This window comes from Saprolegnia diclina (assembly GCF_000281045.1).
Source record: "Saprolegnia diclina VS20 unplaced genomic scaffold supercont1.7, whole genome shotgun sequence".
NCBI classification, from domain to species: Eukaryota; Oomycota; class Saprolegniomycetes; order Saprolegniales; family Saprolegniaceae; genus Saprolegnia; species Saprolegnia diclina.
The window spans coordinates 635,040-661,657 of NW_008246074.1; the positions used below are offsets into that span (position 1 = coordinate 635,040).

The following is a 26,618-nucleotide window of genomic DNA, read 5'->3' on the forward strand; positions in this document are numbered from 1 at the left end:
TCGGCGTCGTTCTCGGCAGCTTCTAACGCCGCAACTGCACCGTCGAAGTCGGTCACAAGTAGCCGACGACGCTTTTCCCACATCACGAAGCACGCTGACGGAAACTGGCCGCGCAGTGACGAAATGTTGATGCGTGACGCACCGAGAACGACGCCATTGGGCACCGTGCACGCTGGCCACGGCGCGTACACGACATCACCGCCAGACATAGAATAGGCGAGACTGATTTCAAACTTCTTGGACGCTGCAACCGCCGTGACGAACCGAATGTCGGTGGCGCAAAGCTCTTCAAACGCGAGCCACGTCGATGGCTGGGTCAGCAAGCGACCGTAGAATGACGCTGTAAACTTGAACGCTGATGCCGGGATCCATGCAGTGACAGCCTCGGCGTCCGTCGGCGGCCCACAGCGCGAGTGCGCCACTGGGTCCTTGTACACGAGGTTGAAGACCAAGAGGACACGGACGCCTCGTGTAATCGGCGACACGGTGACGGGCGTCGATGCATACACCGCGAGGAGTCCTTGGGGCGACGTCTGGACCTCGGTGCTGTCGCCGGCCGCGGAGTCTGGTACTCTGAACATGCAATCCGAGGCTACAGTAATGGCGCCGCCTTCGTAGCTCGATGGCAGACACACGAAAAGACGTCCAAAGTACCCACAAGGCGGCGCGTCGATGGGCTCCAGGCTCTGTGTGCTCCCAATCGCGTCCAGGGCGACATGCGACAGCAGCACGGTGTACGGGCCTTCAGGGACAAGGCGGTCTTTCAGTAGTCGGTGCACGTGCGGAATTCCGCCGACAAACAGTGCACGGACGTTTGTGGCGGGGATCGATCTCGAGCCATGGTGCGCGACCACGGCAGCTGCGACGGCGTCGGACATTGGAAGCTCAATGAGCTTGTTGTTGATGTGCAGGTGGACTTTACGGTCAGCATCAATCATCATCGCATACGCCCGCGGCGCCCAAGGCGGTTTCTCTGCTTCGCCGCTGGTCATGCTTCTCGACGTGTTCGATTGTGATCGATCCACATGCGATGCTGTTGAATGTCACCGATATTTACTGTGTAACCTGATACTCACTATAAGAGGTTTGGTCGCTTGGCTGCGTCATTTTGCGCTCGTCCAGCAACAAGCATCGTCAGCATGCGCGCCAACCTCGGCTTCGACTGGTTCTTCATCGGCTACTGCCTCATGAGCCTCACGATCGCCATCATATGCGATGCCGAAGCCGTCTTGCACGACCCTGCCACGTACGGCAAGGTGCGTATGTCCCTACCGGTCGACCCCTCACACGTCTCGGGCAGGTTGAGCCCCTTGTAAACTGGCCGCCGCAAGCCGTCGTGCTAGCGCTGCATGATTGGTGCCGGCGCTTTGACCCACTCTTGGGTGCGCGTCCGCTGTGGTTCTTGGTATGTACTTACTCTCTTCGTCTTGTCATGTCCTCATCATCATGGCAGGTGTGCTTTTACATGGAGATGACGCTCCAGGTGCCGTACTACATTGCGGCGACGTACGCCTTCCTGCACGGTAAGACGCGCCTACTTCTTTGCGTCCTCTCGACGACAGCTCTGCAGGCTGCGAATGGATCCGCGTCCCGACGCTCGTCTACGCCTCCATGTCGATGACCACGATGATATCCTTTCCATGACCTTGCCTGCGTGTTTCAAAGACACAAGTTGTTTCCTAACATCAGTAGGCGCACGCCATCGTCCTCGTCGAGCAGTTCTTTGGCGAGTTTGCGACGCCGGCGCCGCTCGTGATCCTCGGTTCGTACCTTCCCTTTGCGATCGCACCCGTCTTCTTCCTCTACCGCGCGCGTGGCACGACCATGTTTGCGGCCAAGACCAAGCAGGCGTAAACAACCATGGCAAATGATGCAGCAGCTTAGACTATCATAGTCTACGCAATGAGACTCTGGCTCTTCTCGACAGTAAAGTTGATGCCGCGGGCTTGGAGGCGCTCGATGAGCGACGTGTTGCGGAAGGCAGCGCCGGGCGTGAGCACACCACCAGTGATCGGCACCTCGCCGTCCAGAACGACCCGCGCGGCGCTCACGACCATGCTCGACGTCGCCACGTATCCGGGTTCGGGGCCGTCGACGCGCGCAACGACCTCCCAGTCGTGTGACGCGTTGATCGTCATCTTGTCCTTGTAGCCCTTGGCAAAAAAGCGGTGCGAGAACCCGCTGTGCGCCATCTCGTCGGCGCTCGGCCCGGCGTGCGTAAAGTACCCAAACGTAAACCACCCGGGGTGCGCAATCAAGAGGCGGCGACCGGCCTCGAAGCGTCCGAGCACATAGAGCGCGAGGCCGCTGAGCACGAGCGGCACAAAGCTAAACGCGCTCGCAAACGTCGCGTAGACGGCGAATTGCGTCGGCGGCGTCGGCGACTGGCTCACCACGAGGTGCTTTTGCGTCGCGCGCACCACGGACGCGTCGGCGCCGAGGAATTTCAAAATGTACTTCTGGACGCGCGCGTCGTAGCCCACGTTGCGCAGCGTCAATCGAGGACCAAAGTACGGCACCTGGAGACATGCATATATGTACAAGTTGTCATGCCACAAAGTTGTACCTTGACCGCGTTGGCTTGGCGGAGGCTCTTGAGATCGTCGGCCGCCGCCAGCCCGCGGACGATGCACTCGTACGTTGTCGCGTGGCCGCGCTTGCCGTGCATCGAGATAAACGCTTCAACGCTCGCGCAGGCGCCGCCGGACGGGAACTGGTTCGTCACAAACACCGTGCCCATGTCTGCCGGAATCGAGTCAAAGCCGCACGAGTGCACGACCAGCGCCTTGTTCTGCTTGGCCGTCGCGTCGTAGCGCAGCGCCATCGTCTCGATGAACTGCGGCTCGCCGGTAATGTCGACGTAGTGTGTACCGGCCTCGACGCACACGCGCACGACCGGCTCACCAAAGAGGCGGAACGGCCCCGTGCAGTTGACCACGAGACGCGTCGACGCTGCCATCGCCGCCATGGCTGGACCGTCAAAGACGTCGGCAATGACGATTGGGATCGCTTCTGTAGAGCCTGTTACCGCCAGCACATGCGCCCGCGTCGCTACCACCGGGACATGAGAATAGATGTGCACTCTTGCACTATTACCTTCGAGCTTGGCTTGGGACCGACCGGCCAAGGCCCAGCGGGAGCCGGGCGCGGCGGTCTTGGCCCACTCGACGGCGATGTACTGGCCCGTAAAGCCCGAGGCGCCAAAGATCACTGCGTCGTACTCGCGCATGCTGCTTCTGAGACGACGACTTGAGTTCTGAGCGGAGACATCGTTTCGTCAACGTAGCGTTGAGGCTACGAGCACGCAACATTACGCAATTCCATGCGTGGATCCGAAGCCCAAATGCATCCCATGAAGCGAAACATCCTAAGAATCCACTGGTACTCTTAACTGTGAAGCCAAAGGGCCTCGTAGACTTGAGGCAACTCCGCCCGTACCAGCCTGGTGAAGCCTTGGCGAGCTTAGAGCACGTTCAAGTAGCCAAACCAGACTGGATTATGGACCAATTAAATCACTGCTATTCAAGGAACCGATTCCCATTGGCTCCTTGGAATATGGATGGACGAATGAGCAAGCGCGATCCGCGTCCATCGGGCAGAAAAGCGTTGAAGGGACTGGCGAACGTCTTTGTGAGAGCTGCTGTCGTTTCATACCGCAGCAAAGATCAATGCACCAGTGTAACCAAGCAAATGCAATCACTTTCGCAATCTACTACTGGTATGGTCACCCATGCTTTTGATGAAACGATATCCAATGGGCATACACACCGGTTGGTTTGACATCACTACGGCTCCCTCGTACTGCATCCAAAACGCACATTCCATGTTGCTCGTAGCCAATTTGAAACGAGTGCGAACGGTTGTGTAACGTGGTCTTGGTTTGTAGCGGGAATTTTGGGTTCCCATGGCGAAATTACCTTGCGGCGCATTGCGCAAATTTGATTAAATCGCGAGTTATACATGGACCCTAGGGTATGCCATAGACAAATAGACAATAACAACTCTGCCCCGTCCAAGCGCGCTAGGTCTTGCATCGTTGCAGTGTAGCGCTCGGGGCGCACCTGTGGTGGGGTTCAAAGTTGGGTGTTTTTAACGTCCAAAACGCACCAATCACGAGGGAGCTTGAACCAATGAACGCCAAGGATCACCTCGAAAGCCATGATGCTTCAGCACCGCTCGCTCCTGGCGCGCACGTCAATCGCCGCTACCACCCGCCCGTGGGCCCGCCTCTTCTCGGCGGCTAGCGATGACAAGGATGAAGACATGACCCATCGCCGCTTTGAAGACATCGAAGGCTACACGCGGTACCCGAACCACTTTCCCGTAACGATGACGGTCAAGGACTTTATCGCCAAGTACGACGATCTGCCGGCAAAGGCCCGCTTGAGCGACGTGCCCGTCTCGCTTGCCGGTATAGCGCTCACACGCGCTGCCGTGGCTCACGACTTGTAGGGCGCATCACGTCCATCCGCGCGGCGAGCAAGAAGCTCATTTTCCTCGACATTTGCAACGACGGCCACGAAGTGCAAGTGCTTGCAGAGCGCAAACACTACGCCAACGCCGATAACGCGAGCGACAAGGCTTTTGAGCATGTGCACGACTCGCTTCGGCGTGGCGATATCATCGGTGTCCACGGCTTCCCGGGCAAGTCGGGCAAAGGCGAGCTGAGCATCATTCCGCAGCACGTTAGCGTCCTCTCGCCGTGCTTGGCGCCCTTCCCCAACTCCAAGTACGGCCTCAAGGAGATTGTACGTATCATGTACAGCTGCCATTCCTCACGTTCATGATCAGGACATTCGATTCCGCCAAAAGTACCTCGACCTCCTCACCAACAAGGACGTCCGAGGCATCTTTACGACCCGCGCCAAGGTGCCAAACTTGTCACTTGACTTTGCCTAATCGTTGGACCCTAGGTGATTCAATACATTCGCCGGTACCTGGAAGACCGGGATTTTATCGAAGTCGAGACGCCGATCCTGTGCACGGCTGCTGGCGGCGCGGCCGCCAACCCTTTCACGACATCGTCGCGTGCGTTGCACACCGATCTCTTCCTCCGCATCGCTCCAGAGCTGTACCTCAAGGTATATCCCAAGTGGCAAATTTCGTCGTAAGCTCATACTCTTTAGCAACTTGTCATTGGCGGCATGGACCGCGTCTTTGAGATCGGCAAGGTCTTCCGCAACGAAGGTCCTTTGCACCTCACTCTTTCTTGCGCCAACGTTCCTTGACCTAGGCGTCGATCAGTCCCACAACCCCGAGTTCACCATGTGCGAGTTCTACCAAGCGTACGCCGACTACAACACGTTCATGACGACGGCCGAAGACATGTTGTCTGATATCCTTTCCGATTTTTGCTCGACACGACTATATTTTATCCCACTGCGTCCTTGACAACAAGTACGCCTCGTGCAGCAGGTCAATGGGTCGTACGAGGTCGAGTGGAACGGCCAATCCATCAACTTTTCACCGCCGTTCAAGCGCATCTCGATCCTGGAAGGCCTCGAAGAAGCCCTCGGTGAACCTCTGCCCGCCATGGACGACCCGGGTGCGTACTCGACACACAAATTCAAAGAGACTGTCTTCTCACCACGAGAACTAGAGTTGGTGCCCAAGCTTCTCGCCATCTGCGATGCTCGTGACGTATTGTGTCCCAAGCCGCACACCCCCGCCCGCGTCATTGACTGCCTCATCGGCGAGTACCTCGAGCCGCAGTGTGTAAACCCGACGTTCCTCATCCACCACCCGGCATTGCTGAGCCCGCTCGCCAAGGCACACCGCGACGACGTACAGTCTTCATTGCTTGGATATATACTAAGGCGAAAGGACGTGTAGCCGCTCGTGACCGAGCGCTTCGAGCTCTTCGTCGGCGGCAAAGAACTCTGCAACGCGTACACGGAGCTCAACGACCCGGACGAGCAGCGCGAGCGCTTCGCGACGCAGACCAAGGACCGCGAGACGGGTGACACGGAGGCGCATGTCAAGGACGAAGCCTTTTGCCACGCACTCGAATTTGGTTTGCCGCCTACCGCCGGCTTTGGGATTGGCATCGACCGCCTCGTGATGATGCTCACGGGCATGCCCCACATTCGCGTAAGTTCGCTCCTGACACGAGTTGGACTATTGCAAATGGTGTGTAGGAGGTCATTCTGTTCCCGACGATGAAGCCGACGCAGGACCAATAGCAACTCGATTCAAACCCTTGGTTCAAACGACGTGTTGTGTTGCTATCAGGCGGGAGAGCATGCAAAATAGGGTTAGCATTGAACAGGTATATGAACTCGCCATGGCGTCGGCTAATCAACTCTGGGCACACTGCGGAATCGCACCGGACGCACCCTCCGTCGGCTGGCCCGTCAAGAGCATCCGCAACAAGTTGGGGTTCTCCATGATGCGAGTGACGCGGGCAGCGTGGCGGTGCCGCTCGTGAAACGTTGCTTCTTGTTGCATTTGCTGCTGGTTTGCAGCCACGAGTGCGTCCAACTCGTCTTCCGTCGCCGACACATCGACGTCTGCGACTGGAGACCACAGCCGGACGACGTTCTCGATGCCGCTTGTCGCGAGCACGGGCTGCAGCGGGTGGCCCTGCACGCAGTTGACAATGTCTTCGTCAGCCTTGAGTGCGTTCGCGAGGCAGCCCGTCGCGCGGTCCCAAATGTACGCGTACCCGTCGTCGCTCCCGGCCACGATGTGCTCGTCGCCAAAGAACGTGGCCTCCTTGATGTCCGTGTGGAGGTTGCAGTAGCCAATGTATCGCCGAAGGACGTGCAGTGCGACATCCGTGGCGTCGGCGAGGTGGCAATTGCCCCAATCGATGGGTGCAGCACCTCCGTCCGCGCTCTCGATCGACAGCCGAACACTCGACGGCGCTGACGACGACGATCCACCTTCTGTCGCATCGCTTTCGTCCATGCTCCCAGTTTCAGCATCGACATCCTCGTCATCCTCGTCATCATTTTGATCATCACTATCACCTTGATCATCATCGTCCTCGTCGTCATCCTCGTCGTCATCATCATCGTCGTCCTCGTCGTCCTCGTCGTCCTCGTCTGCGAGAGAAGACTCGACGCTTGGGCGTCGGCGCTTGAGCAAAAACGGAGCCAGCTTTTCTGCCAGCGACGGCGCAATGTGCAAGAGGCGCTGGGCCTCTCGACGACTAGCCCGCTGCCGGCCACTGGCCGAGAGTGCTTGGATGTAGATGAGACGAAGGTCGTCCGTCGGCGTTGGCGTTCGCTGGAGGCATCGGAGGACGTACTGCAGCGCGAGGAAACCATCGCCGCGCCATGCTCGCCCAATGTACGCCCGCGCCAGAGTCGTCCAGAGCCGAAGGACAATCGTGTCGTCTTGCCAGCTCGGCGGGCGCAACGCGCGCAGGATCTCGAGTGCTGCCGACGGCTTGGACCACTCGATGCATTTCTCGGCGAGGTCAAGTAAATCGTTTAGCGGCTCGGACGGCGCCGGTTTGTCGTACGCCCACGCATCCAGGTGCATACCATGCGTCCACACTGGCTCGAGTGGTTCAAACGCCGTACGCTCGTTCACGTCAAAGAGGTAGATGTGGTCGTTGTGGTAGTTGGCCAGAATCTGGTTGCCATCCGGACTGTACTGGACGCTTGTACCATGGGCTTCGCGAATGTGGTACCGCGTCAACGAATCCAGATCCGCGTCAAAGTGCAAGTGGGGCGGCGTTAGCAGCTGCAGCGGCTGCGACGCGTGCTCGTCGTTCATCCGGAGCATGCGTTGATCGAAGATGCGGATGTAGTGGTCGCCGCACGCTATCGCCATCTTGGTCGCATCGGTCGGATGCACGCTCAGGCCCATGACGCGCAGGCGCCGGGCGTCGAGGCGCGGGCGACCGAGATTTATGAGCGTGTTCCGGGCATCGTCGCGATTGCCGAGCGCGCGAATGTCAAACTGTCGCACGACACCATCTTCGCCGCCGCTCCAAAAGACGTGTGGTACGAGGTGGGACGCTGCAAGGTCCTTGACGCGGCCACGGTGGCTCGCGAGAAGCTCCGAGCCTTGCGGACGGAACGGCGCGTGGTGCAGGCGCACCTCACAGTCCATGCCAGCGGACGCCACGACGTGGTCGTTCGTACCAGGCACAAAACACACGCCAAAGATGTTCATCGAGTGCCCTGTTGCAATTGTATGGCGGGCCTTTCCTAGACATCACATGAGAGGACGATGGGGACGTCGACGGCGTACGGCGATGAAAGTCCCAGAGCACGACGTTCGTGTCGTCCGAGCCTGATGCAAGGAGCGATCCATCGCGGTTCCAGCTAAGGCGGTTCACGCAGCCGCTGTGGCCATCCAGGGCGCTGTCACAGACCAAGCGCTTGACGAGCGCCGCATGGCTCTGGAGGTGGCGCATGGGAGATGTGACATGGGGCGCAAACCCGCCGAGTAGCTCGTTCGTGTAGGCTACGGGCGTCGAGAGGCGCCGGGGCCGCAGCTGCTGTCGCTCCCGGGCTTGGAGCACCGACTCGATGTTGGTCATTTGTCTCGAAAATCCGAATCTTTCCGTCGACCCGTTGGCCGCGTTGAACTGCGTTAATGCTTAAACGCGGAGACGTTTAATGCGTTTTACGCGTTTTTACGTTTTTACGTGGCAGCAAGCTGTGGGAGCATGAGGAGTTGCATCACTTTATGATGCACATCAAACGCAATGTCTGGCTTGAGGGCGCTTCGACAACAAGACGTCACTAGGAAGTGTTGTTGGCATATTCCTCGGCGATCGGTGACTTTGTACAGGGTGTATTTGAACGCGTTAATCTATCCTAGACCGCGTGCCGGTCACAATGACTTGGCAAACGTCCGCGTTGGCATCTAAATTAACGCGTCAAAATTGAAATTGCTCGAGGGTCGCGTCAAAGTCGGGAAACTCGGGGAAGAAGTCGCGGTGCTGGTCAAAGAACTTGGCGCCGCTTGGGCAGTCGTCTGCAATGAGTTCGACGGGCTCAAACCATGCAGAGGCCTCAGCGTCCGACGCCAGGTAGATGTGATGCTCCTTCCCGGACGCCGTCGGGGACAGTCGCTCTTGGGACATGCGCTTGAAGAACTTTTGCGCGTGCGTTCGGATCTGCACGGTCGACCGCGTTGGCACGACCTGTGCGACCTTCTTCCAGTTCTTCCCGTAGGCACGAAGACCCTCGAGGAAGAGCTGGTGCTCCTCGGCCAGCCAGCGGCCGCCGCGTTTCGTGCTGCCGTTGCTGCTCGTCGGGCTCAGGTCGTCGTCGAGCTCCGACTTAAGGCACGGTTCGACCTTGATGCCATCCGTGTGCGCTTGTAGCGGTGCCACCTTGGCTCGCACCCGGGGCAGCCGCGGTGCCATCATCGCCATCTCCTTCTCGCTAAACGCCGAGGGGGACACGATCGCCTTGGTGACGACGGTCGAAAAGTGCGATTGTGACGATGGCTGCTGCGAGGACTGCTGCTTGTTGGGGAAGTCAATGACCGACTGCCGCTTCTGTCGCAACTCGAGCGCCATTTGCTCGAGCTCCTGTTTTTCTTTGGGCGACGCGGTGCCCATGGCCGACATGATCGAGTCGATCGCGCGCGAGAGCGACCGCACTTGGCGGTGCGGCCATCGCTTGATGCCATTGCGCCGGCACATCTTCTTGAGCGATGTGATTTGCACGCCAAAATGGAGTGCGGCCTCTTTCATCGGTACGTGGAACCACTGCTTGAGGTCGTCAAAGCCCACGACCTGCGTCCACACCCGCGTCCGCGTCGCGACGGGCTTGGCGGCCGTTTTGCGCGGCTTGGCGCGCGTACCGGCGCGCTTGTGGGCAGTGAGCGCGTCGTCAGCATGCTCGTCGTCGTCTTCACCGCCAGAGCATTCTCGCAGAAACTCGAGCTGCTCTCGCCAGTACCTCTTGGACGGGACACTGTCGTCTTCGGTGCTGCTACTGCAATTGCTGCTGCTGCAGGCGTCCATCTCGTCGTCCTCATCTTCGTCGTCGTCCTCGACCTCTTCTTCGTCCATCGGGTCGTCTGCGAGCATGTCGCACGTCGTTCGCACGGCGACGTCAACGGCAAGGTCGTCGTCGGGCCGGGCCATCGTCATCGGGCAGCAGAAAATCGAATCTAATCTGCCACCGGCGCTGGGCCAATTTCCAGCTCAAATGTATCTTTCGATATTTCGGTCCGGGCGTTGGCTTGTGGCGTTTCATTGCACTCGATGTTTGTATGCAGAATACAAACACGCAACTTGGATGTTCGTCAACCCAGGGAACCTACCCCTGTGTGTCGCCCGATACAAACAGCAAGGTACCGCGCTGAAATGTGGAAAGTTCGAAAATCACACTTGAGTGTTGGAGAACGGCGGAAGGATGCGACGGTCGACGGCGCTGCAACCTCCTCTTCCTGTGATCGCTGAGGACTTAACATGCGCTCGTCCGAAGGAAGAGAACGAGATGCTACGGGCCAAGGACCATGGGCGACACCCTCCGCGCCGTCGAGTCGCACAGTGGTCTCCTTCCGAATGATAGCAAGTTGACAAAGGAGTAGTACTGATCCACACCATTCTACGTCTCAAAACAGGGCTCAGCCAAGCTTGCGCGTCAACGCCGCAAGGTGCATCGCTCGGTACGCACGCAGGGCGAGCCAGAGCGTCTTCTTCGCCATGCGGTCGGGCTGCAAGCGCAGCATGCACGGAACGAGGACGAGCACTTCGAGGCTGCCAACGTCGGCCGCGATTGCGTCAATATACTCGTGGGGCTCCATAAAGCCATTGCCATACAGACGCCCGTTGATCTTGAACTCTTCGAGCTTGAGCTTGTTCTTGTTCGTGCACATCTTGACAGCGCGAAAGACGAGCTTCTGGAGCTCAACAGCATCGTCGTCGTAGACGCACTCGAGCAACTCGAGCGGCGGGACGTCGGGCACGGACGTGAACGGCGCCAGGAGGACCTCGAGGCCATAGTACGACCCCGTCGCTTCTTCGTTCGCCGTCTCTGCAGGTGCATCGTCGGTAGCGTCGTCGCAAGTCGGCGGCGTGGGCTCCGTCACGTTGGTCGTATCGACGACGTCGGCGATGGGTACGTTCTCCACGAGGACGTCGTCCTCGGGCAATGGCGTCGCTGCATTCGCGTCGCTAGCACATGGGCTCGAGGGTGCATCCACTTCTGTCGTCGGGGTGTCCTGCCGAGCCTCTTCCTCACAGGCGTCGGGCGGGGCATCGTCGCAGGTCGACGCGTCCGAGGCTGCGTCGCCAAGGTCGATCTCATCAATTTCTTGCTTTACAGGCGGAGATGGGAGCGCTGGAACCTCGATAGTTGGTTCGACATGCATGTCCATGGCTTTGACAGTCACGCGAGCCTTGGCCCGGCGGCCAGGAGGAGCGGGGCGCCCTTCCATGCTGCTCGCGGTCGTCGTCACTGGGAAATAGTGTGTCACATGGTGATTTGGTGTGTGCGCTAGAAATAGGACGCGCGGTGCGAAATTCGGACAGTTCGGAATTTTAAGCAGCAAGGCGTGCAAGTACTAGAATCACGCCACTTTAGGACGCCAGACTGCCAAGATTGCCTTTGGTTGACGAGTGCTCACGAAGGAACGGCACGTGCCACTACGTCCCATTCAAGAGCCCTCGCCACTTGAAGGCGCTTGTACTGGCTACAACATAAGCAAGTACCGCTCGAGAGGCAACGGCGCGGTCCACTGCACAGTTTGACATGAGATTCATGTTTCTGCACTACACGGTCATGCCGGATAATGTACTATTCCCAAACCAGTTTTCTGCGAGTAGTGTTGCTGGATAAAGCACGTCGCGATCAAGCGCAACAAGTGCCTGAATGGACTACGTTGGTATTCTTGTCGATGACGCCCACGGATTCGACTGGAATAACCAACGATCAATACAATGCAGCAGACTACAAAGATGTCACAAAAGACTCTGCAACATGCACTAGGTATGGTCACGCTGGAAAGCCTGCGAGTTGTATGCTTCTTGCACGCTACAGTCAAGAGGCGCCTCGTTCCGCGACCCAACGCCTCGAGAATTCGGGCGCGAAATGGCGTGATTCTAGCCAAGCCGAATTTTGCCCGCGAAAAAACGGCCAATACTTTAATTTCGGACTTTCGGCAATAAAACCAGGGGATGGCTGGCTCCTCTTGGGCCCTAGTTTGCCTGCCTCCACAAACCCGGTCGAGGTCTGTTCGTTACGCTCGCCGCCAGTAGCCCCGCGGAGACAAGGACGCGACAGGACGTACGTGGCATGCATCGGAGAGCGAGCTCATGTCGACCTTGTAGCGAGACCATGGTGACCGAGATGACCCTCAGCGACTTGATGGCCCGCGAGGGCCAGTACTGCTCCGACAGCAGCAGCCTGAGCAGCGGCAGTCCCAGCAGTAGCAGTTCGAGCTCCGGCGACTCGTCATCCGACGACGACAGCTCCGATAGTGCAGCGCCGCCTCCACAGCCACTTGAGAAGATCCGATTTCGCGTGTCGCCCAACACCGCCAAGGAGATACAAGCCGCGGCTGCAAAAGCCGGCAAGCCGAAGCCCGAGCCAAAGCCTCGGGCCAAGCCGAAATCAAAGGCGGCTCCAAAGCCAAAGCCTCCGCCGCCGCCTCCGGGAGCGAAGACCGCGAAAGGAAAGACGGTCAAGAAGGCACTCGCAACGCCGCCACCGCCGCCGCCAATGATGCACATGCTGCCCACGCCACAGCGCAAACCACCCGTCGTTAAACAGGCATCAGCGACTGCGATCCAGCTCGTCAAGGGTGATCCTGGCGACGTCTGCACGCCGAGCGCCGTCGAGCTGCGTGGCCGTCGCGAACTCGAGCTCGTGGCGCCCGACTTGGCGACGAACGCCTCCGTCGAAATCGACGAAAGCGCGATCGACGGTCGCGTCTACAACTTCCACCCGAACGACGCTGGTGGCGACGTGCTTCGCAACCTCGACCAGTTCTACTTTTGCGACCAGTCGGGGTCCGTTTTGCGTCCTGTTGCAACGAGTTGATCACACTTCCCGTAGGCAACCCATCAGCCTCGACGTGTTTGAGCTCCCGCGCGACCAGCGACCGCTCATCATGGCCTTTGGCACCGTCGTCCAGCCTCTGCCGTTCGAGGAGCTGCCGCCGCCTGTGCGCTACTACATGCCAGACATTGCCCCGCCGTCCGCGACTGCCGCACGGAAGCGCAAGCCGACGAAATCGGGCAAAAACCCGGCCGCCCGGAAGCTCGCGTCCGACGAAGACGACGACGATGACCACAACACAGAGAGCGACGTCAACACGGAGAGCGACGCGACGACCGGTCCATCCATCTCGATCGGACGTACCCTGAACGACCTCGCAATGTGTAGAGTCCCACGTGAAGCGCAAGCGACCGCTCGAAGCTGCCTTTGCCGCCGAGGCCAAGAAGCCCAAGCTTGACCAACTCGACGGGGCCTGTGATGATGACGATGACGACGCGATGGACGGTGGCCACACCTTGGCTCTCTTCCCGGCGGCCTTTCGGCATCCGTACCCTCGCTATCAGTCGGCCTCGCGCGTTCGTCGGCAATACGACGGCGCAGACGACTCGGGCAACGAAAGCAGCAGCTCGGACAGCAGCTCGTCGTCGTCGTCGTCGTCTTCGTCGTCATCATCGGCGAGTAGCAGTGTGCCGCCTCCGCCGCCCGCACCGGTGACGGCAGATCCGGATCCGTACGAGAGCAGTCCGTCCGAGAGCGACGCGCGGCCAATCGGAAAGAAGAAGACACCGGCCACGTCGTACGTCAAGGTACATAACCGGACGCCGACAGTCGTTGGCGCCGACCTCGACGACCTCATGCGCGCCGACGGTGTCCGCAGCGTTCGCATCGACGGCGTCTCTGAAGCCTCGTTGGAGCTACTCGAGTGCGGGTTCCGGCACCCGCCCAAGTGCGCAACCCAGCGCGTGTGGCTGCCCGAGATCTCGGACTGGTGCCTCGACTACACGGACGGCGACCCGACGCTGTGGGTCATCACAGCGCACGCGTGGTACAAGATTGCGGGTCCGATCTCGGGCATGCTCCCGCACTGGAGCTACCGCCGCCACTTTACCAAGCCGCGGCTCATGTTTGAGGCGTGCTTCCACATTGCGTCGGTGCTGCGCGAGTGGCTGCCCAAGCACCCGGGCTTGAGCTACCGCGCGACGCTCCAGCAAGTAATTGAGCAGAGCATTCTCGGCCGGTATCCGCTCACAATCAAATTTCTCATCGAGCACTGCAAGTTCATCGCCAACCAAGTGGGGAACCTCGGCGCGCCGTACGAAGGCTGGCTCCAGTGCGCCTTTTTCAAGCAGCTCTACCGCATGCACGAGAGCCTCGAGGTGCGCGTCGCCAAGCACGAAAAGCAAAAGGCCGATGTGGAAGCGCGTCGGCTCCAGCGCGAGCGCGAAGTGCTCGAGCGGCGGCAAAAGGCCGACGACGAGCGCCGCCAGCGCGAAGAGATCCGCAAGCAAATGGAGAAGGACCGGCTCGAGAAGAAAAAGTACCCGATGGAAGACCTCGACGTGCTCCTCGAGCTGCCGGAAGACGACCAGATGCGCGTGCCGCAGTGGCCGGTCGACACGACGTTTCCGCTGGCGCCGACGCTCTCGGGGCAGCTCCTCGGCGACCTCGCGATGCTCTACCAGCTCCTTGGCGCGTACCGCGATATCCTGAGCGCCCTCCCACCGACGCTGACGTTTACGAGCTTTGTGCTGTGCATGGTCGACAACGGCGCGTCACTCGTGCGCAACGAGATCTTTGTCGCCGTCCTCGAGACGCTCGTGCGCGAAGTGCCGTCGTATACGCAGTTTCGGTCGCCGCTGCAAAAACCCGCAACGTCGGTCTACGGCCTCCGCGACCAGACGTTTGTGCTCACGGTCTTCAACTGGCCGGAGGTGCTGCGGCAGCTACTGCATTTGGCCGAGTCCCGACCGATGGACGCGTACCTCGTCGGCGCGTGGGACGCGTGGTACGGCCGTGAGCTCGTGCTGCAGTCGCTGACGCAGCACGCGCAGGCGGGTCCGTTCTTGCGCCCCGTTGATTTCGAAGCGATGAACTTGGCCGACTACCCGAGCATTGTCACGCGGCCCATGGATCTGCACACAATCATGACCCAGCTCCACGCGCGCGCGTACGAAGAGACCCCAGACGCCTTCCTCGACGACCTCGACCGCATCTGGTCGAACGCCATCTTGTACAACGGCGCCGAGTCGGAGATTGGCCGCGCGGCGGCGACGCTGCGGGAGGCGTGCGCGGCCGACGTGGCCCTCTACATGCACGCGTCTCGTCCGCCGTCGACGAACGTCCTCGCGGACGCGCTCAACGTCACCGAATTTAGCGAGGTACACCGACGGAACCGGTCTTGTGCCAACGAGGTTGTGCGTAGCTGCCGCTCGAGATGCGAGTGCAAGCGCTGTCGTGGGCCTGCCACGAGTTGTTGCAGCTCGAACGTGTCCGGTACGACATGGCTGTCCATGCTGTGTGACAAGAATATGACTCTAGAAACGACATGCACCACAACGTCGAGAAGGAATTTGAGATTTGGCGCGAGTTCCGCAAGGACGAGCGGGACCGGGACCAAGTGCGGCGCAACGCGGAGAAGGGCCGGCGCGAGCGCGAAGAGGCGTTTCGACAGCTCTGCATCAACGAAGGCATTCCGACCAACTACAACAATGTGTTTTCCGACGCGACGAAGAAGAAGCACGCGTTCATTGCCGAGTTTTACGCCAACATTACGGCCGAGCGGTCGGCCGAAGAGGCCGCGTACAGCCGCGAGTCGAGCACGAAGGAAGCGATGCTCCGCCAACAGCTCAGCGGTCTTCGCATTCGCTGCGCGCCGCTCGGCAAAGACCGGTTCCACCACCGCTACTACGCAATGGACGGCCCGATCTTGGTCTGGGAGCACAACGACACGGGCGCGTTCCATACGTACACGAAGGAGGACGAGATCGACTCGCTCCTCCAGTGGCTCAACCCCAAAGGCATCCGCGAGGTCGAGCTCAAGGAAAAACTGGAGCTCATTGCCGACGACATCATCGCGCACCTCAAGGTCCCGTACGTGGCACCACCAGACCTTGCGCCCGAGTCGACCTACTGCCTCGGGGCGTGTCTCCCGCTGCCCGTGTTTGCCCTCCCGACGACGTCGCCAGCCCTGCAAGCCGTGAGCACGGCCCTCGCCGGACTCGTGTCACTGCTCGGTGACGAGACGCCAGCGGCGCCGGTGCAGTCACTGGCCGACGCCATCGAGTGCACGCTGGCCACCGAAGCGCGCATGCTGGACGCACTACCGGCCGAATGTCTCCAGTCGCACTGGCGCGCCCAGCGTCTCGGGTGGCGACCGATGGTTGCTGGCAGCAAGACAGTACCGCAGCTGCTCGTGCTTCTCGCGGCGTGGCTCCGCCAAGGCGTGGTCATGGACCTCTGGATGGACATGGTCGTGGAGCTCACGCGGAAAGACTGGCTCCAGCTGCGGCCCAAAGCCGCGCGCAACTTTTGCCCCGACGTGGGCCACAATGTCGTGTACTTTGGCAACGGCCACGCGCAGGCGCTCGCCGACGACGCCAAAGTCAAGCATGCGACGCCGCTCGCGCGGCCTGTCGACACGGTCGTGCACGAACAAACCGTCGCGTGCACGGTCACCAAGGTCGGGTACCATCACGGCAATGGCGACCCGTACGCGGTCTTGGTGCTCACGCCGTCCGAGTCGCTCGTGACGCGTCTCGAGCCCAAGAGCCACCTCTGCACGCTCCCGTCTGCGACGCAAAAGGTTGGCCGCGTCCTCCTCCGCATCCTCAACAAGCTCAAGCACGATGTGAACGCGGGTCCGTTCCTCGAACCTGTCTCGACGACCGACTTTCCCACGTACAAGGACATTGTGCTCAAGCCCATGGACCTCTCGACGATGGCGGCGCGCATCAAGCAGGACAAGTACCCCAACGGCGCGGCCTTTGTCGCCGACGTCAAGCTCATTGCGAAGAACTGCAAGCTCTTTTGCGACGGGCGGTTCCCGACGCTGCCCCCGATGGCCACGGCGCTCGTGGCGGTTGCCGAGTCGCTCGTCAAGAAGCACGCAGCCGAGCTCAAGGGCGACGACGCCGTCGCGCCTCGTGGCCGAGGTCGTGCCAAACTCGACGACAAGCTGCCGGCCGACGTTGTACCTTCGCGCATCACGGTGAGCCTGCGCCTCGAGAACCGCCTGCCCGAGTTCCTCGTCGACGCCAAGCGCTACGAGACTGCAGTGAACCGGTCGTGGAAGGCCGGCGAGAAGGTGCGCGTCTTGTTCCGGGACCCGAAGGGCATGCCGACCGAGTATTTTAACGCGTCGACAGCTGGGTCACTGCCCGTCTTGGCCAACGGTCTCCTACCGTGGGAAGCGCTGCGCGTCGTGTGGGACGAAGACGACGGCTCGGACGACAGCCGCGTCAACCCTTGGTACGTCCACGATATGTATTCCCGTCGAGTCTCATCGTTGGCGCAGGGAGGCGGAAATTGTCAAGCAAAAGTAGGCTATACAGTAACTAGATCATCCATTCGACGAAGCATTTTCGTCTTCTTCTGCCTCTGCGAGATCGTTGGGACTGAGAGAACGCCTCCCACTGAATAGTAACAAACAACAAAATTGATCGGCTCAGCTCAAACGCGGCATGAGGAGGCGCACGATGTGCGGCGGTTGGTGCTTGACAGCGTATGCGCGGGCGGCGTCCGAGCAGCCTTCGTTGCGCTTCTCACTCAAGAACACAAGCACGTCGACGTGGCCGTAGATGGCCGCGCCGTCCATGGCCGACGTCGAACAGCCTTCGCGCCGGCGTTCGTGCAAGAACTCGACAATGTCCAAATGCCCGTGCATCGCGGCTCCGTCCATGGCGTCCGTCGTGCAGCCCTCGGTCCGATGTTCATGCAGGAACCGGACAACCTGCAGGTGACCCTCGGTCGCCGCACTGTCCATGGCGTCCGTCGTACAGCCCTCGGTCCGATGCTTGTGCAGGAACGTCACGACGTCCAAGTGTCCGTGCATGGCCGCGAGGTCCATGGCGCGCAACGTGCAGCCCTCGCCGCGGTGTGTGTGCAAGTACCGGACCACGTCGAGGTGCCCGTGGCTGGCCGCCAAGTCCATTTCGAGCGTGCTACAGTGCGCGTAGCCGGTTTCGTGCAGAAACGCAATCACTGCGAGGTGCCCGTGCATGGCGGCGCCGCGCATGAGGTTGGGCACACTGGCGCCGTCGCTGTGCGCAAACAAGTAGCGCGCGACGTCGACGTGGCCGTGGTTGCACGCGGTGGTGAGCGGCCACCGATTGCGCCACGGGCCAAAGTGCGTGTCCAGATAGCGCACAACCTCGAGCTGATTGAACTTGGCCGCGTGTGTCATGGCCGTGGCCGTGTACGGGTCGCAGTGGAGGCTGGCCAAGAAGGCAAAGACGGCGACGTGCCCGTGCTCGGCCGCGAGCGCCCACACAATCTCGTCGTTGACAAAGTGGCCCCGGGTGTGCAAGTCTGCCAGTAGCTGGACCTTGCCGTAGATTGCAGCGTAGCTCAAAACGTACGAGGCCCACTCGGGCTTGGCGCGCACGAAGCGGTCGATGCCGAACGCCGTACTCCACGGCTCGAGCAGCGCGTGAAAGGCGCCGTGGTCGCTCAGCCGAAAGTAGCGGGGCGTCGTGCTCTGCAAGAGGCGGACGAAGGGCAAAAGGTCCGCGTAGCAGCCGCTCTGGTACGCGCTCATCTCGCGCAAAAGGTCCGGCGACGTCAAGGCGCAGTGCGCCATCTTTTTCAAAGTGCACTTTGGACACTGATCTGGATACGCCCTCGATAGTAGAACTTTGACACGCTCTCGATTCAAGACCCGCAACAAAGTGACCACAGCGTGCCACGAGCGCTTGAAGGAGACGTCACGGATACTGCAAACAAAAAGTACCCGAGACGACGTAGTCTAGCTCGGCGGGATACGCTGTGCGTCGGGCGGTCTCGCTTGCTCGTTTCTGCACAAAGGACGCGACGCCAGCCGTGTTTATAGGATCTTGAAGCACGGGCTTGAAGTACGCAGCGTCGCCACCTTCAATCCACGTCTCTGCGTTCGCTCAAGAGGTGCGTGTTCTTGCCGAGTCCATTTTCGCTCAGCATTTCGGTTGACGGCTAGACGGCAGAAGGCGCAAGTGGTCGACAGGAAGGACCGACGGGGTCTAGCACACACGGGCAGAAGAGCGATAGGCGGCTCTCTTCTCGGTCCGCGAAGGTGCGATCCAAAGGCGCTTCATGCAAGGAGCTCCCGAGTGGTCAATCTGATTCTATTTTCACGTTTTTCACATTAACCACGTAAATCTATCCAGTGAAAAACACTCGCCAGTCGAAAAGAGCCATCGACGATGGCCGAGGTCATGCCCGAGGCCGTCAAGGTCGACGTCTTTGGGAGCTACGAGGCGCTGGACCAGGACAGCGGCAAGTTCTACACGGTGCTGTCCGCTTTAGACAAGTCGGGCGCTCACGGCCAACACGTTAGGAGTACATTTTACGCTGCAACGTCCAGGACCCCAGCGCCCGCCTGCGTGTACGTGGCCTTTTACAACTGCGCCGACATATATGTATGTAGTCGTGGAATGCTGCGCGTCGATACCGCGAGTTTTGCGCGATCGACATCCTCGTACGTCTCGGCGCGCTTGGCCATGACGATGCCCATGTGCTGCTGTTGTCGTAGCTGCGGGAAAAGTACCCGCATCTTGCGAGCTCGTTTCCGTCGCTGCCGAGCAAAAAGTACCTCGGCTCGTCGCTCTCGTCCGACTTTGTGGAGAAGCGCCAGCGCGACTTGGGCCATTACATCTCGACGCTTCTGAGCTTGTACCCGCAGGTACAACTCGCACGGTCCCACGCAGCGCTAACGCCGGCGTAGCTGCTGCACGACGAGATCATGGACGAGTTCTTGGAGCTCTCAAGTCACTGATAAGACATAATGTCTGCGATGCTTTGGACATAGCGTCCACAAGGTGGCTGCAGGATGCAGTCAAAAACGATCGATCTACTCCTATACTAACGGCACAAACTAAGAACTACAGCAGTCTAGTCGGCAGAGAGACCGTCGTAGGGCGAGAGGCCAAATGCGTTCTCAATCGTGTCGTCGGCGCCGTGCCCGATGAGGTACTCGCCGAGGACGCCGTCCTTGTCGTACGCCATGGCAAAGTGCAGCGCCGTGTTGCCTTGCGCGTTCTTGTGGTTGATGTTGGCGCCCCGCAGCACAAGGAATTCGACCATCTTTTGGTTGACGTTCTGCGCCGCAATCAATAGCAGCGTGTTGCCCTTCTCGTCTTCGACATTGATGTCGAAGCCGGCCTCGACGCTCTCCATGAGGCGCTTCAAGCGGCCGTTGCGCGCCTGGCTGAACACCGTGTCGGCGCTAGGGACACCTTTTCGCGTCTTGGCGGCCGCGTCTTCCTTCTCGACGACATCGACCTTGACCTTGTCTTGCTGGCTCAATGGCAAGTACTTCTTCCGCGACACGAGGATCTTGAGCAGATGCGCCTTGTGGGTGACGCCGAGGATGTCCGAGAGGTCTTCCGGACGCAGCTCGAGGAGGAGCGCGCCGTCGACCGCGCCTTCCCGGAACGCTTGCTTGTACTGTGAGAGAGATAATACCTCGAGCCAACGCTGGACGTCGTCGATAGACCAGTCGCGCATCGCGTTCGGAAATGGCTGCTGCAGGGCGGCTTTGGCTTCATCTTCGCGCTTCGTGCGCTCAAGGAGCTCGAGCTTTTTCTTTTTGGACGCAGCGTCCATGAGCTCGTTGCTGCCGATTTGAAGCCGCTGCATCGTGGGAATGTTGGCGGCCGCCGCTGCTGCCGCGGCGGTCGCTGCTGTCTCGGCCGTGCTCGAGATGGCCGCGGCCGTCGTGTCGGCGTTGATGTCGCGGAGACTCTTGAGCATGTTGAGCGAGCTAAAGTACGAAAGCGACATGGACTAGACGCAACATGTATCATGACAAGTTGTCGACCATCCAAATACCATAAACTGAAACTTCATGAGCTCTTCCGTCGACTCGAAGATGGCTTGGGATTTCTTCTCGTGCTCCTTGGCCTTCATGGCCGTGGCGGCGGCAGCGGCGGCCGATGTGGCCGTCGCCGTCTCGAGCTCGATGCCTTTCTCGCGGATCATGTCGAGCTCGTACTTTTGCTCTTCGAGAAGCTCCATGAGGTTGCGCTGCATGCGCGCAAACTCGCGGTCCTTCCGCAGTCGCGTCGCCTCCATGTCGCTGAGCTTGGCCTCCATCTCTTCGAGCGCCTGCTTCTTGAGTTGCACATCGTGGAAGACGCTCGTAAACTCTGCCTCGAGCTCCTTCTTCTTCTTCTCGCGCTCGTTGCGCTTGATGTGGATCGCCATCTCGAGGGCGTAGGCGTCTGCCATGCGCTGCCGCGCCTCCTCCTTCGTCTCAAACCCGCCGTTGGACGACGGGTCGTTCAACACGATGCCGTTGCCCAGTCCTTGGCGGTCGGCGTGTTCAACACCGCCCCGGGCCTTGAGCATCTCGGCTTCGTGGGTCAGCTCGTGCAGGTCCGTCTCGATCTGGTCGATTTCCTGCAGCTCCCGTTCCAAGACCGAGAGCTCCTTCTGCGCATCCGTCAGACTGGCGTGGATCTCGGAGACCTTGCGCTCGGCTGACGCTTGCGCTCGGTGCAGCGCGTCGATTTCTTTTTGTTGGCGCTCAAACTCGACTTTGGACGCCTCGATGCGCTGGAGGCCGAGGCTGAGCTTCTCCGGACCTGGCTCGGCCCGGTCCCACTCGTGCATGCGGGCGACGCGCTTCCGGGCGAGATACCCGCGGAAGACGCGCTGCAGTTCGTTGGCCGCCAGCGTCCGAACGCGAACGCGCAGAAATTTCGCCTTTTCCCGGTACATTTTGTACGTAGCTTGGAGCTTTGTCGCTTTGGCGTGAAGCATGCGCACGTACGCCTGTGAGTCTCGAATGGCCTTGGCCTTGCGTCGCCCGAGGTGTCCACGGTACGCGCGCTGCAACAACCCCGCGTACTTGAGCCGACGTTTGGTCACGTAGACTTTGCGCGCTCGTTCTCCGCGATACCAGCGCTGGACGAGCTGCGTGCTCGCAAGATATTGCTCCAACTCGAGCTTCCTCGCCTTGTACGCGCGCGTGCGCATGCGCGAGAGGCCGCCACGGGCGACACGAACGATCTCAGCCCCGGCGCGCGCCCGCCGCAGCCGTCTTTGGTGCTACCCCGAGCGACTCAGACCACAACGTAAGGAACATGAAATCACCTCGTCGCGCAAGTGCCGCAAAGTGCACTGCGCCAAGAACCGGCGGACATACGTCTGGATCGTAATGGCCTTGGCTACATGCAAAACAAGCAGCGCCTGCGTGCGCTCGTGGTCCGCTTGTTTTTGCCGTTCGGCTTGTGCCAGTGCCATCTATGTATCAACGTGTCAAGGTTTCAAGTGTGCACGTGGTCCATCGTACTTGCTGCTGCACGTGGGCGTACTCTTCGACTTTGAGGAGCCCGAGCTTTCGGTTCTTCTCTTCCTCGGCTTCGAGCTCGTCGAAGAGGCTCGTGATAACCGGCACCTCGTGCGCTGCGAGGAGCGTCTCTCGCAGCTCCAGTCGACGGCTTGGCGCCCCTGGCGCGACGTCGACCACAAGGTCGTCTGGGATCGACACCGACGGAATCGGCGACCCCGTGGCTTCGAGTGACTCGGCGACCTGCACATCGGCGGCCCAGAGAGCGTCTTGAACTGCATCGCGCACTTGGCTTCGAGCGCCATGCCGGGCTTGGAGCTCTGCGTCGAGCGCCGCCAGCCGCGCGTTGTCCTCGTCTTCCCACTGCTTGCGCCGACGGTCTTGCTCCAACCGCAGTGCAGCAAGGCGCGCCTCCGTCTCTGCCTTCTCTTGCTCGCGTCGGCGCTGTGCGTTGAGCTCTGCAAGCTTGATCTGTTCGTCGAGGCGCTGCTTGGCGGCGTTGGCCTCGTTTTCGTAGTATAAAGTCGTGTCATGCTCGCTCGCAAGTACTTCGGCCGCCGTCACCTGCAGCGGCACCAGTGGCGGCGGCGCGATAGTCGGCATACTTTGCAGCGACGGACCTCGAAACAGCGTTCGCCTTGCATTGGGCTTCTCTGGGGACGACTCGGTCGTTTGTTCTGGCAGCGGCGAGACCGAACGTGGTGCAGAGAGCACTTCTGCCGCCGCAGACGACGCGACGAATGCCACATCGGCCGGCACCTCTGGGCGACTGGCTGGCCAATTGACGAGGACTTCTAAGAGATCGCAAATGTAGTGCTTTGCTTCTTGCCGCACTTCATGTCCAGCGCGAAGCCACGTGACAAAGGCGCTCTTCTCCGGCGCGCTCAGCGCCTGCACAAGCAGCTGGCGCCCGCGGTCGTTGAGCTCTCCATTCTTGCCTTGTTGGTGCGACCACACATGCACACAGGACCGGCCTACAGCTCGTCCTCTTTTGCTGTACTTTTAGCAAACTTTGTACCTTGTAGAAACGGATCGACGTTGGTCGGGGCCACGAGCGCGTTCTCGACCGACTGAACGACCACGATCGGGACGCTAATGACGCTGAGCTGGGTCGTCAAATCGACGTTATGTAGGGCGCCTTTGCAGATGCGCAGCCGGCCTTCGAGCGAAATCGGGTTCGTCACCGCCGTGTAGATGCTTAGCGCTAGGTTTGGGTCCACGCGCTGGAGGTACTCGGCGCAAAAGAGGAATTTGCTGAAGTACGACACGGGCAAGTCCGGTCGCGTGTGCGGAAGGCACTGAAAGAGGTTCACGGCGCCGTGCAAGATGCCCGCGAGCTGCGTGTCGATGGCCGCAAACCCGTTGATGAGCGCGACGCTCTGCAACCGCGGCGCGTACATGGCGCCAAACTGAATCGCAAAGCAGGCCGCGAGGTGGCCTCCGTGGCCAAAGCCCACGAGGTGAAAGGGCACCGACGTCGAAAACATCCCCGACGCGTTCAGCGACGTGAGGAGCTCGTGCACGCAGCGCGTCACAAAGAGATTCGTGAGCGCCGACTCGTTGCATTTGGTGTTGGCTTGACCCGGCAAGTTGAAGACGAGCATTTGGCAGCCCGGGTGCGCGGCGAGAACGGACCGCAGAAAGACGCGGGTGGCTTCGAGCGTATCGAAAAAGTCCGGCCACACAACAAGGTTGGCTTTCGAGAGCGCGACAGAGCCGAGACCGAGGACCTGGTACATGATCGTAGTCACACCGTCGTCGCACGTAAACTCGTGCTGCCGGTTGGGGTCGGCTTCAGGCTCGAGTCGCGCACCGGCCAGTCGCGCCATCTGCTTGTTTTGTGTGAGCGCGCGCAGCGTGCCATTCGTGTCGACGGTCGGTGGCGGCGCCTCGAGAGGTGGTTGGAGGCTGCAGGTCGCTTTGGTGGGCTGCCATAAATGATACGCACGCAACGCCTCCAGAGTCCTAAATCAACCCGCTTTTCAGACCTTCAAAGTTAAAATGCAGCTGTGCACCAGGTGCAGAGCTTTGCCGCGCCTTTCCAGATGGGCTCGATGACATCGGCACGATAGAGCGGGTTGGCCGTGTACCGCTGCGCACGCCGGACTTGGTCGGCGGAGAAGTCGGACACGTGCACGTGAAGCAGCCGCGCGTGAAGCTTATCGCTATGCGCGAGCTCTCGCTTGAGCAGACTCCAGTATCGATGTACGTCATGGCCATCGTCGTTGAGATCCGAGACGAGCGAGATGTTGGGCTGCTTGAGGAGCAGAATCAGCAGCACCGACGCCACCATCGCAATCGCGGGTGGCGGGTGCGCAAAACTTCGCAGCTCGGCAATCTCAAAGAGCGAGATGGAGCTGGCGACACTCACCGCGTCGGCCCACGCCGCTTCCCAAGCGGCCACCGCCAGCGCTGGTGGGGCTTTGGACGTCATGTTTTCCGGAATCCGCGCCCGCTTGCGCTTCGTTTTGGCAGCCGCGCGGCTCTTGGCTTTGACGCGTGCCTCCTCGATGAGCGTGTACAGGGCAAAACAGTTGGCACACACGTCGACGTCTTGGTAGTAGTACCCCGGGAAGACCGTGCCGAGGGGCTCACCGTCGCCGCCGTCATCGTAGAGCTCGCCAATGTACTCGACGTCGTCGCCGTTGACATAGCGCCGAATGTAGTGGTCGACGTGGTCCTTCTCGACGCGCGTTTGCGCAATGTACTTGAACGGGATCGTGTGCGGCTTGGAATCGGGTGCGACGTTGGGCGTTGTCAGCGAGGCCCAAATGTCGCTGTCACCAGACTCCATCTTGGACGCCCCCGCCGCCTCGAGGCTCTCCATAAACGTCTGCGCCTTCTTCTCGTACTTTGCAGCGCGCGCCGCAAGGCTCTTGTTGCCTTTGGGAAAACCAAGTAGGCTCGGCGTCGACCCGCGCTGGATGCGCGCGGCGGGGTCAACCACGATGTGGCAAAAGTCTCCGACGCACCCTTTCTTTTGGCTCGACCCCAGGTTCGCGGCCGAGATGGCGCGGCGTTCCATGCGTGAGAGGAGCTTCCCACCTGCGATGTGGTTGTTGTTGATTGGCGATGACGCACGCATCGTCGACGACGTCTGCTTGGGCAAAGACGCGAGCCGGCCTTGCTTGAGTGTTGCTTTCTTGGACGTCGGGTGCAGAATGGCCTGAACAGCGGCCTCGTCGGGCGCGTTGAGATCATCGAGCTGCGCGCGCAGTAGCATGCGCTGGGTCGTCCCCAAAATCGCGCTGCTGCTTTGCGCTTCGGCCTTCTTTGGCTTGGATTGAGCCAGCGGCGTCGTCATGCACGTCGCCGTCTTTACGAGGAAGAGGTACCCGGCGTCGTCAACGACAAAATACAGCGTTGCAGCAACCACGCGGCACTTGCGATGCTTCTCGACCGCACTAGGAGGTGGACGCATATGGGCGACTTGTCACGAACGAGCCACAGCTACCCCAGTAGTGTCATGGTCGCACTGCCCATGGCCGCATTGAGGCTGGCGTCCTTGGAGACGATGCGCTGCGCACCGAGTGCGAACCGCGTGCATTTGGCTTGCGCCTTGCCTGTCTTGGTGAGGCTAATCATCGCGTGTCACAAGCAAACAAGATGGCGTCTCGACGTACCTGTGGTCGTACTCGTACGTGGCAAAGCGCGCCGGGTGCACGTCGCCTTTCGGTTGCACGTACGCGTGGATGACGAGCGAGCCTTTCGGGAGCCCTTCAAGCGTAACAGCCAAGTCGTTGGTCGAGAGCAACTACTCGCTGTGAATGCAACAAAGTAGAAGAGAGATGGGAGTACCTGGCAGTCGACCACGCCATCACGCCACACGACAGCGGCGTGCGCAGCGACGTTCTTCTCGTACGCCAAAGCAATCTTGACACAAGCTTGGGCAAAGAGCGCCAACGTCAAGTGTTTGGCCGACTTGCGCAAAAGCAGGCCGTCCTTTGCCGTAAAGTACCACGCTGTGACCTCGCCATGGTGGACGAAGGCCGTGTCCAGCACCTGCAGCGGCAGCTCCGGCTCCTTCGCCGCCGCGAGAAGGACCCACTCCCAGGACCGCGACGTCCGCGCTTCGTCGAGGTCCACGGTCGGAACCTCGTCCCGCGTGATGTGATGCAGCGGCCGGTCCATTGTCAATGCAAGCGCAACCGCGTCTGAAACCGTTCCATTGATGCCATTGGCTCCTTATTCTTCACCAGTTCACATCAATATCA

General features: G+C 60.3%; 11 protein-coding genes across 11 annotated transcripts; 4 read left to right on the plus strand and 7 right to left on the minus strand.

The window, feature by feature from the left end:
* Positions 1–22: 22 nt before the first annotated feature.
* Positions 23–1,009, minus strand: SDRG_03091 (hypothetical protein; the record flags this gene model as incomplete). The annotated part of the gene is made up of 2 exons (XM_008608712.1): positions 87–1,009; positions 23–34 (listed from the first exon to the last, which is right to left on the minus strand). The coding sequence occupies exons 1-2, from the start codon at positions 990–992 to the stop codon at positions 23–25; spliced, it is 918 nt and encodes a 305-aa protein (XP_008606934.1). The 5' UTR covers positions 993–1,009.
* A 130-nt stretch (positions 1,010–1,139) lies between these two features.
* SDRG_03092 (hypothetical protein) lies at positions 1,140–1,854 on the plus strand (the record flags this gene model as incomplete). The annotated part of the gene is made up of 5 exons (XM_008608713.1): positions 1,140–1,256; positions 1,301–1,405; positions 1,454–1,523; positions 1,571–1,629; positions 1,699–1,854. The coding sequence occupies 5 exons, from the start codon at positions 1,140–1,142 to the stop codon at positions 1,852–1,854; spliced, it is 507 nt and encodes a 168-aa protein (XP_008606935.1).
* A 41-nt stretch (positions 1,855–1,895) lies between these two features.
* On the minus strand, positions 1,896–3,229 carry SDRG_03093 (saccharopine dehydrogenase; the record flags this gene model as incomplete). Its single annotated transcript, XM_008608714.1, has 3 exons — positions 1,896–2,519; positions 2,567–3,051; positions 3,097–3,229. 3 exons carry the CDS (start codon positions 3,227–3,229, stop codon positions 1,896–1,898), a joined length of 1,242 nt encoding a protein of 413 aa, XP_008606936.1.
* Positions 3,230–4,096: 867 nt separating this feature from the next.
* SDRG_03094 (lysyl-tRNA synthetase) lies at positions 4,097–6,294 on the plus strand. The gene is made up of 10 exons (XM_008608715.1): positions 4,097–4,411; positions 4,453–4,748; positions 4,792–4,869; positions 4,914–5,081; positions 5,127–5,187; positions 5,234–5,335; positions 5,402–5,545; positions 5,600–5,784; positions 5,833–6,090; positions 6,138–6,294. Exons 1-10 carry the CDS (start codon positions 4,159–4,161, stop codon positions 6,180–6,182), a joined length of 1,590 nt encoding a protein of 529 aa, XP_008606937.1. The 5' UTR covers positions 4,097–4,158; the 3' UTR covers positions 6,183–6,294.
* On the minus strand, positions 6,198–8,506 carry SDRG_03095 (hypothetical protein). The gene is made up of 2 exons (XM_008608716.1): positions 8,206–8,506; positions 6,198–8,162 (listed from the first exon to the last, which is right to left on the minus strand). Exons 1-2 carry the CDS (start codon positions 8,495–8,497, stop codon positions 6,298–6,300), a joined length of 2,157 nt encoding a protein of 718 aa, XP_008606938.1. The 5' UTR covers positions 8,498–8,506; the 3' UTR covers positions 6,198–6,297.
* Positions 8,507–8,738: 232 nt separating this feature from the next.
* SDRG_03096 (hypothetical protein) lies at positions 8,739–10,086 on the minus strand. The gene has a single exon (XM_008608717.1). The coding sequence runs from the start codon at positions 10,064–10,066 to the stop codon at positions 8,840–8,842; it is 1,227 nt and encodes a 408-aa protein (XP_008606939.1). The 5' UTR covers positions 10,067–10,086; the 3' UTR covers positions 8,739–8,839.
* Positions 10,087–10,421: 335 nt separating this feature from the next.
* Positions 10,422–11,432, minus strand: SDRG_03097 (hypothetical protein). Its single transcript, XM_008608718.1, has one exon. The coding sequence runs from the start codon at positions 11,356–11,358 to the stop codon at positions 10,546–10,548; it is 813 nt and encodes a 270-aa protein (XP_008606940.1). The 5' UTR covers positions 11,359–11,432; the 3' UTR covers positions 10,422–10,545.
* Positions 11,433–12,079: 647 nt separating this feature from the next.
* Positions 12,080–17,593, plus strand: SDRG_03098 (hypothetical protein). The gene is made up of 7 exons (XM_008608719.1): positions 12,080–12,206; positions 12,251–12,931; positions 12,978–13,258; positions 13,308–15,298; positions 15,343–15,413; positions 15,459–17,387; positions 17,434–17,593. Exons 2-7 carry the CDS (start codon positions 12,258–12,260, stop codon positions 17,459–17,461), a joined length of 4,974 nt encoding a protein of 1,657 aa, XP_008606941.1. The 5' UTR covers positions 12,080–12,206; positions 12,251–12,257; the 3' UTR covers positions 17,462–17,593.
* On the minus strand, positions 17,584–18,717 carry SDRG_03099 (hypothetical protein; the record flags this gene model as incomplete). Its single annotated transcript, XM_008608720.1, has 1 exon — positions 17,584–18,717. One exon carries the CDS (start codon positions 18,715–18,717, stop codon positions 17,584–17,586), a length of 1,134 nt encoding a protein of 377 aa, XP_008606942.1.
* A 303-nt stretch (positions 18,718–19,020) lies between these two features.
* Positions 19,021–20,039, plus strand: SDRG_03100 (hypothetical protein). Its single transcript, XM_008608721.1, has 6 exons — positions 19,021–19,037; positions 19,090–19,402; positions 19,450–19,497; positions 19,540–19,590; positions 19,645–19,794; positions 19,837–20,039. Exons 2-6 carry the CDS (start codon positions 19,316–19,318, stop codon positions 19,885–19,887), a joined length of 387 nt encoding a protein of 128 aa, XP_008606943.1. The 5' UTR covers positions 19,021–19,037; positions 19,090–19,315; the 3' UTR covers positions 19,888–20,039.
* On the minus strand, positions 20,004–26,535 carry SDRG_03101 (hypothetical protein; the record flags this gene model as incomplete). Its single annotated transcript, XM_008608722.1, has 9 exons — positions 20,004–20,897; positions 20,943–22,163; positions 22,209–22,358; positions 22,408–23,378; positions 23,423–24,369; positions 24,420–25,808; positions 25,859–25,981; positions 26,028–26,158; positions 26,203–26,535. 9 exons carry the CDS (start codon positions 26,533–26,535, stop codon positions 20,004–20,006), a joined length of 6,159 nt encoding a protein of 2,052 aa, XP_008606944.1.
* Between the last annotated feature and the right edge of the window lie 83 nt (positions 26,536–26,618).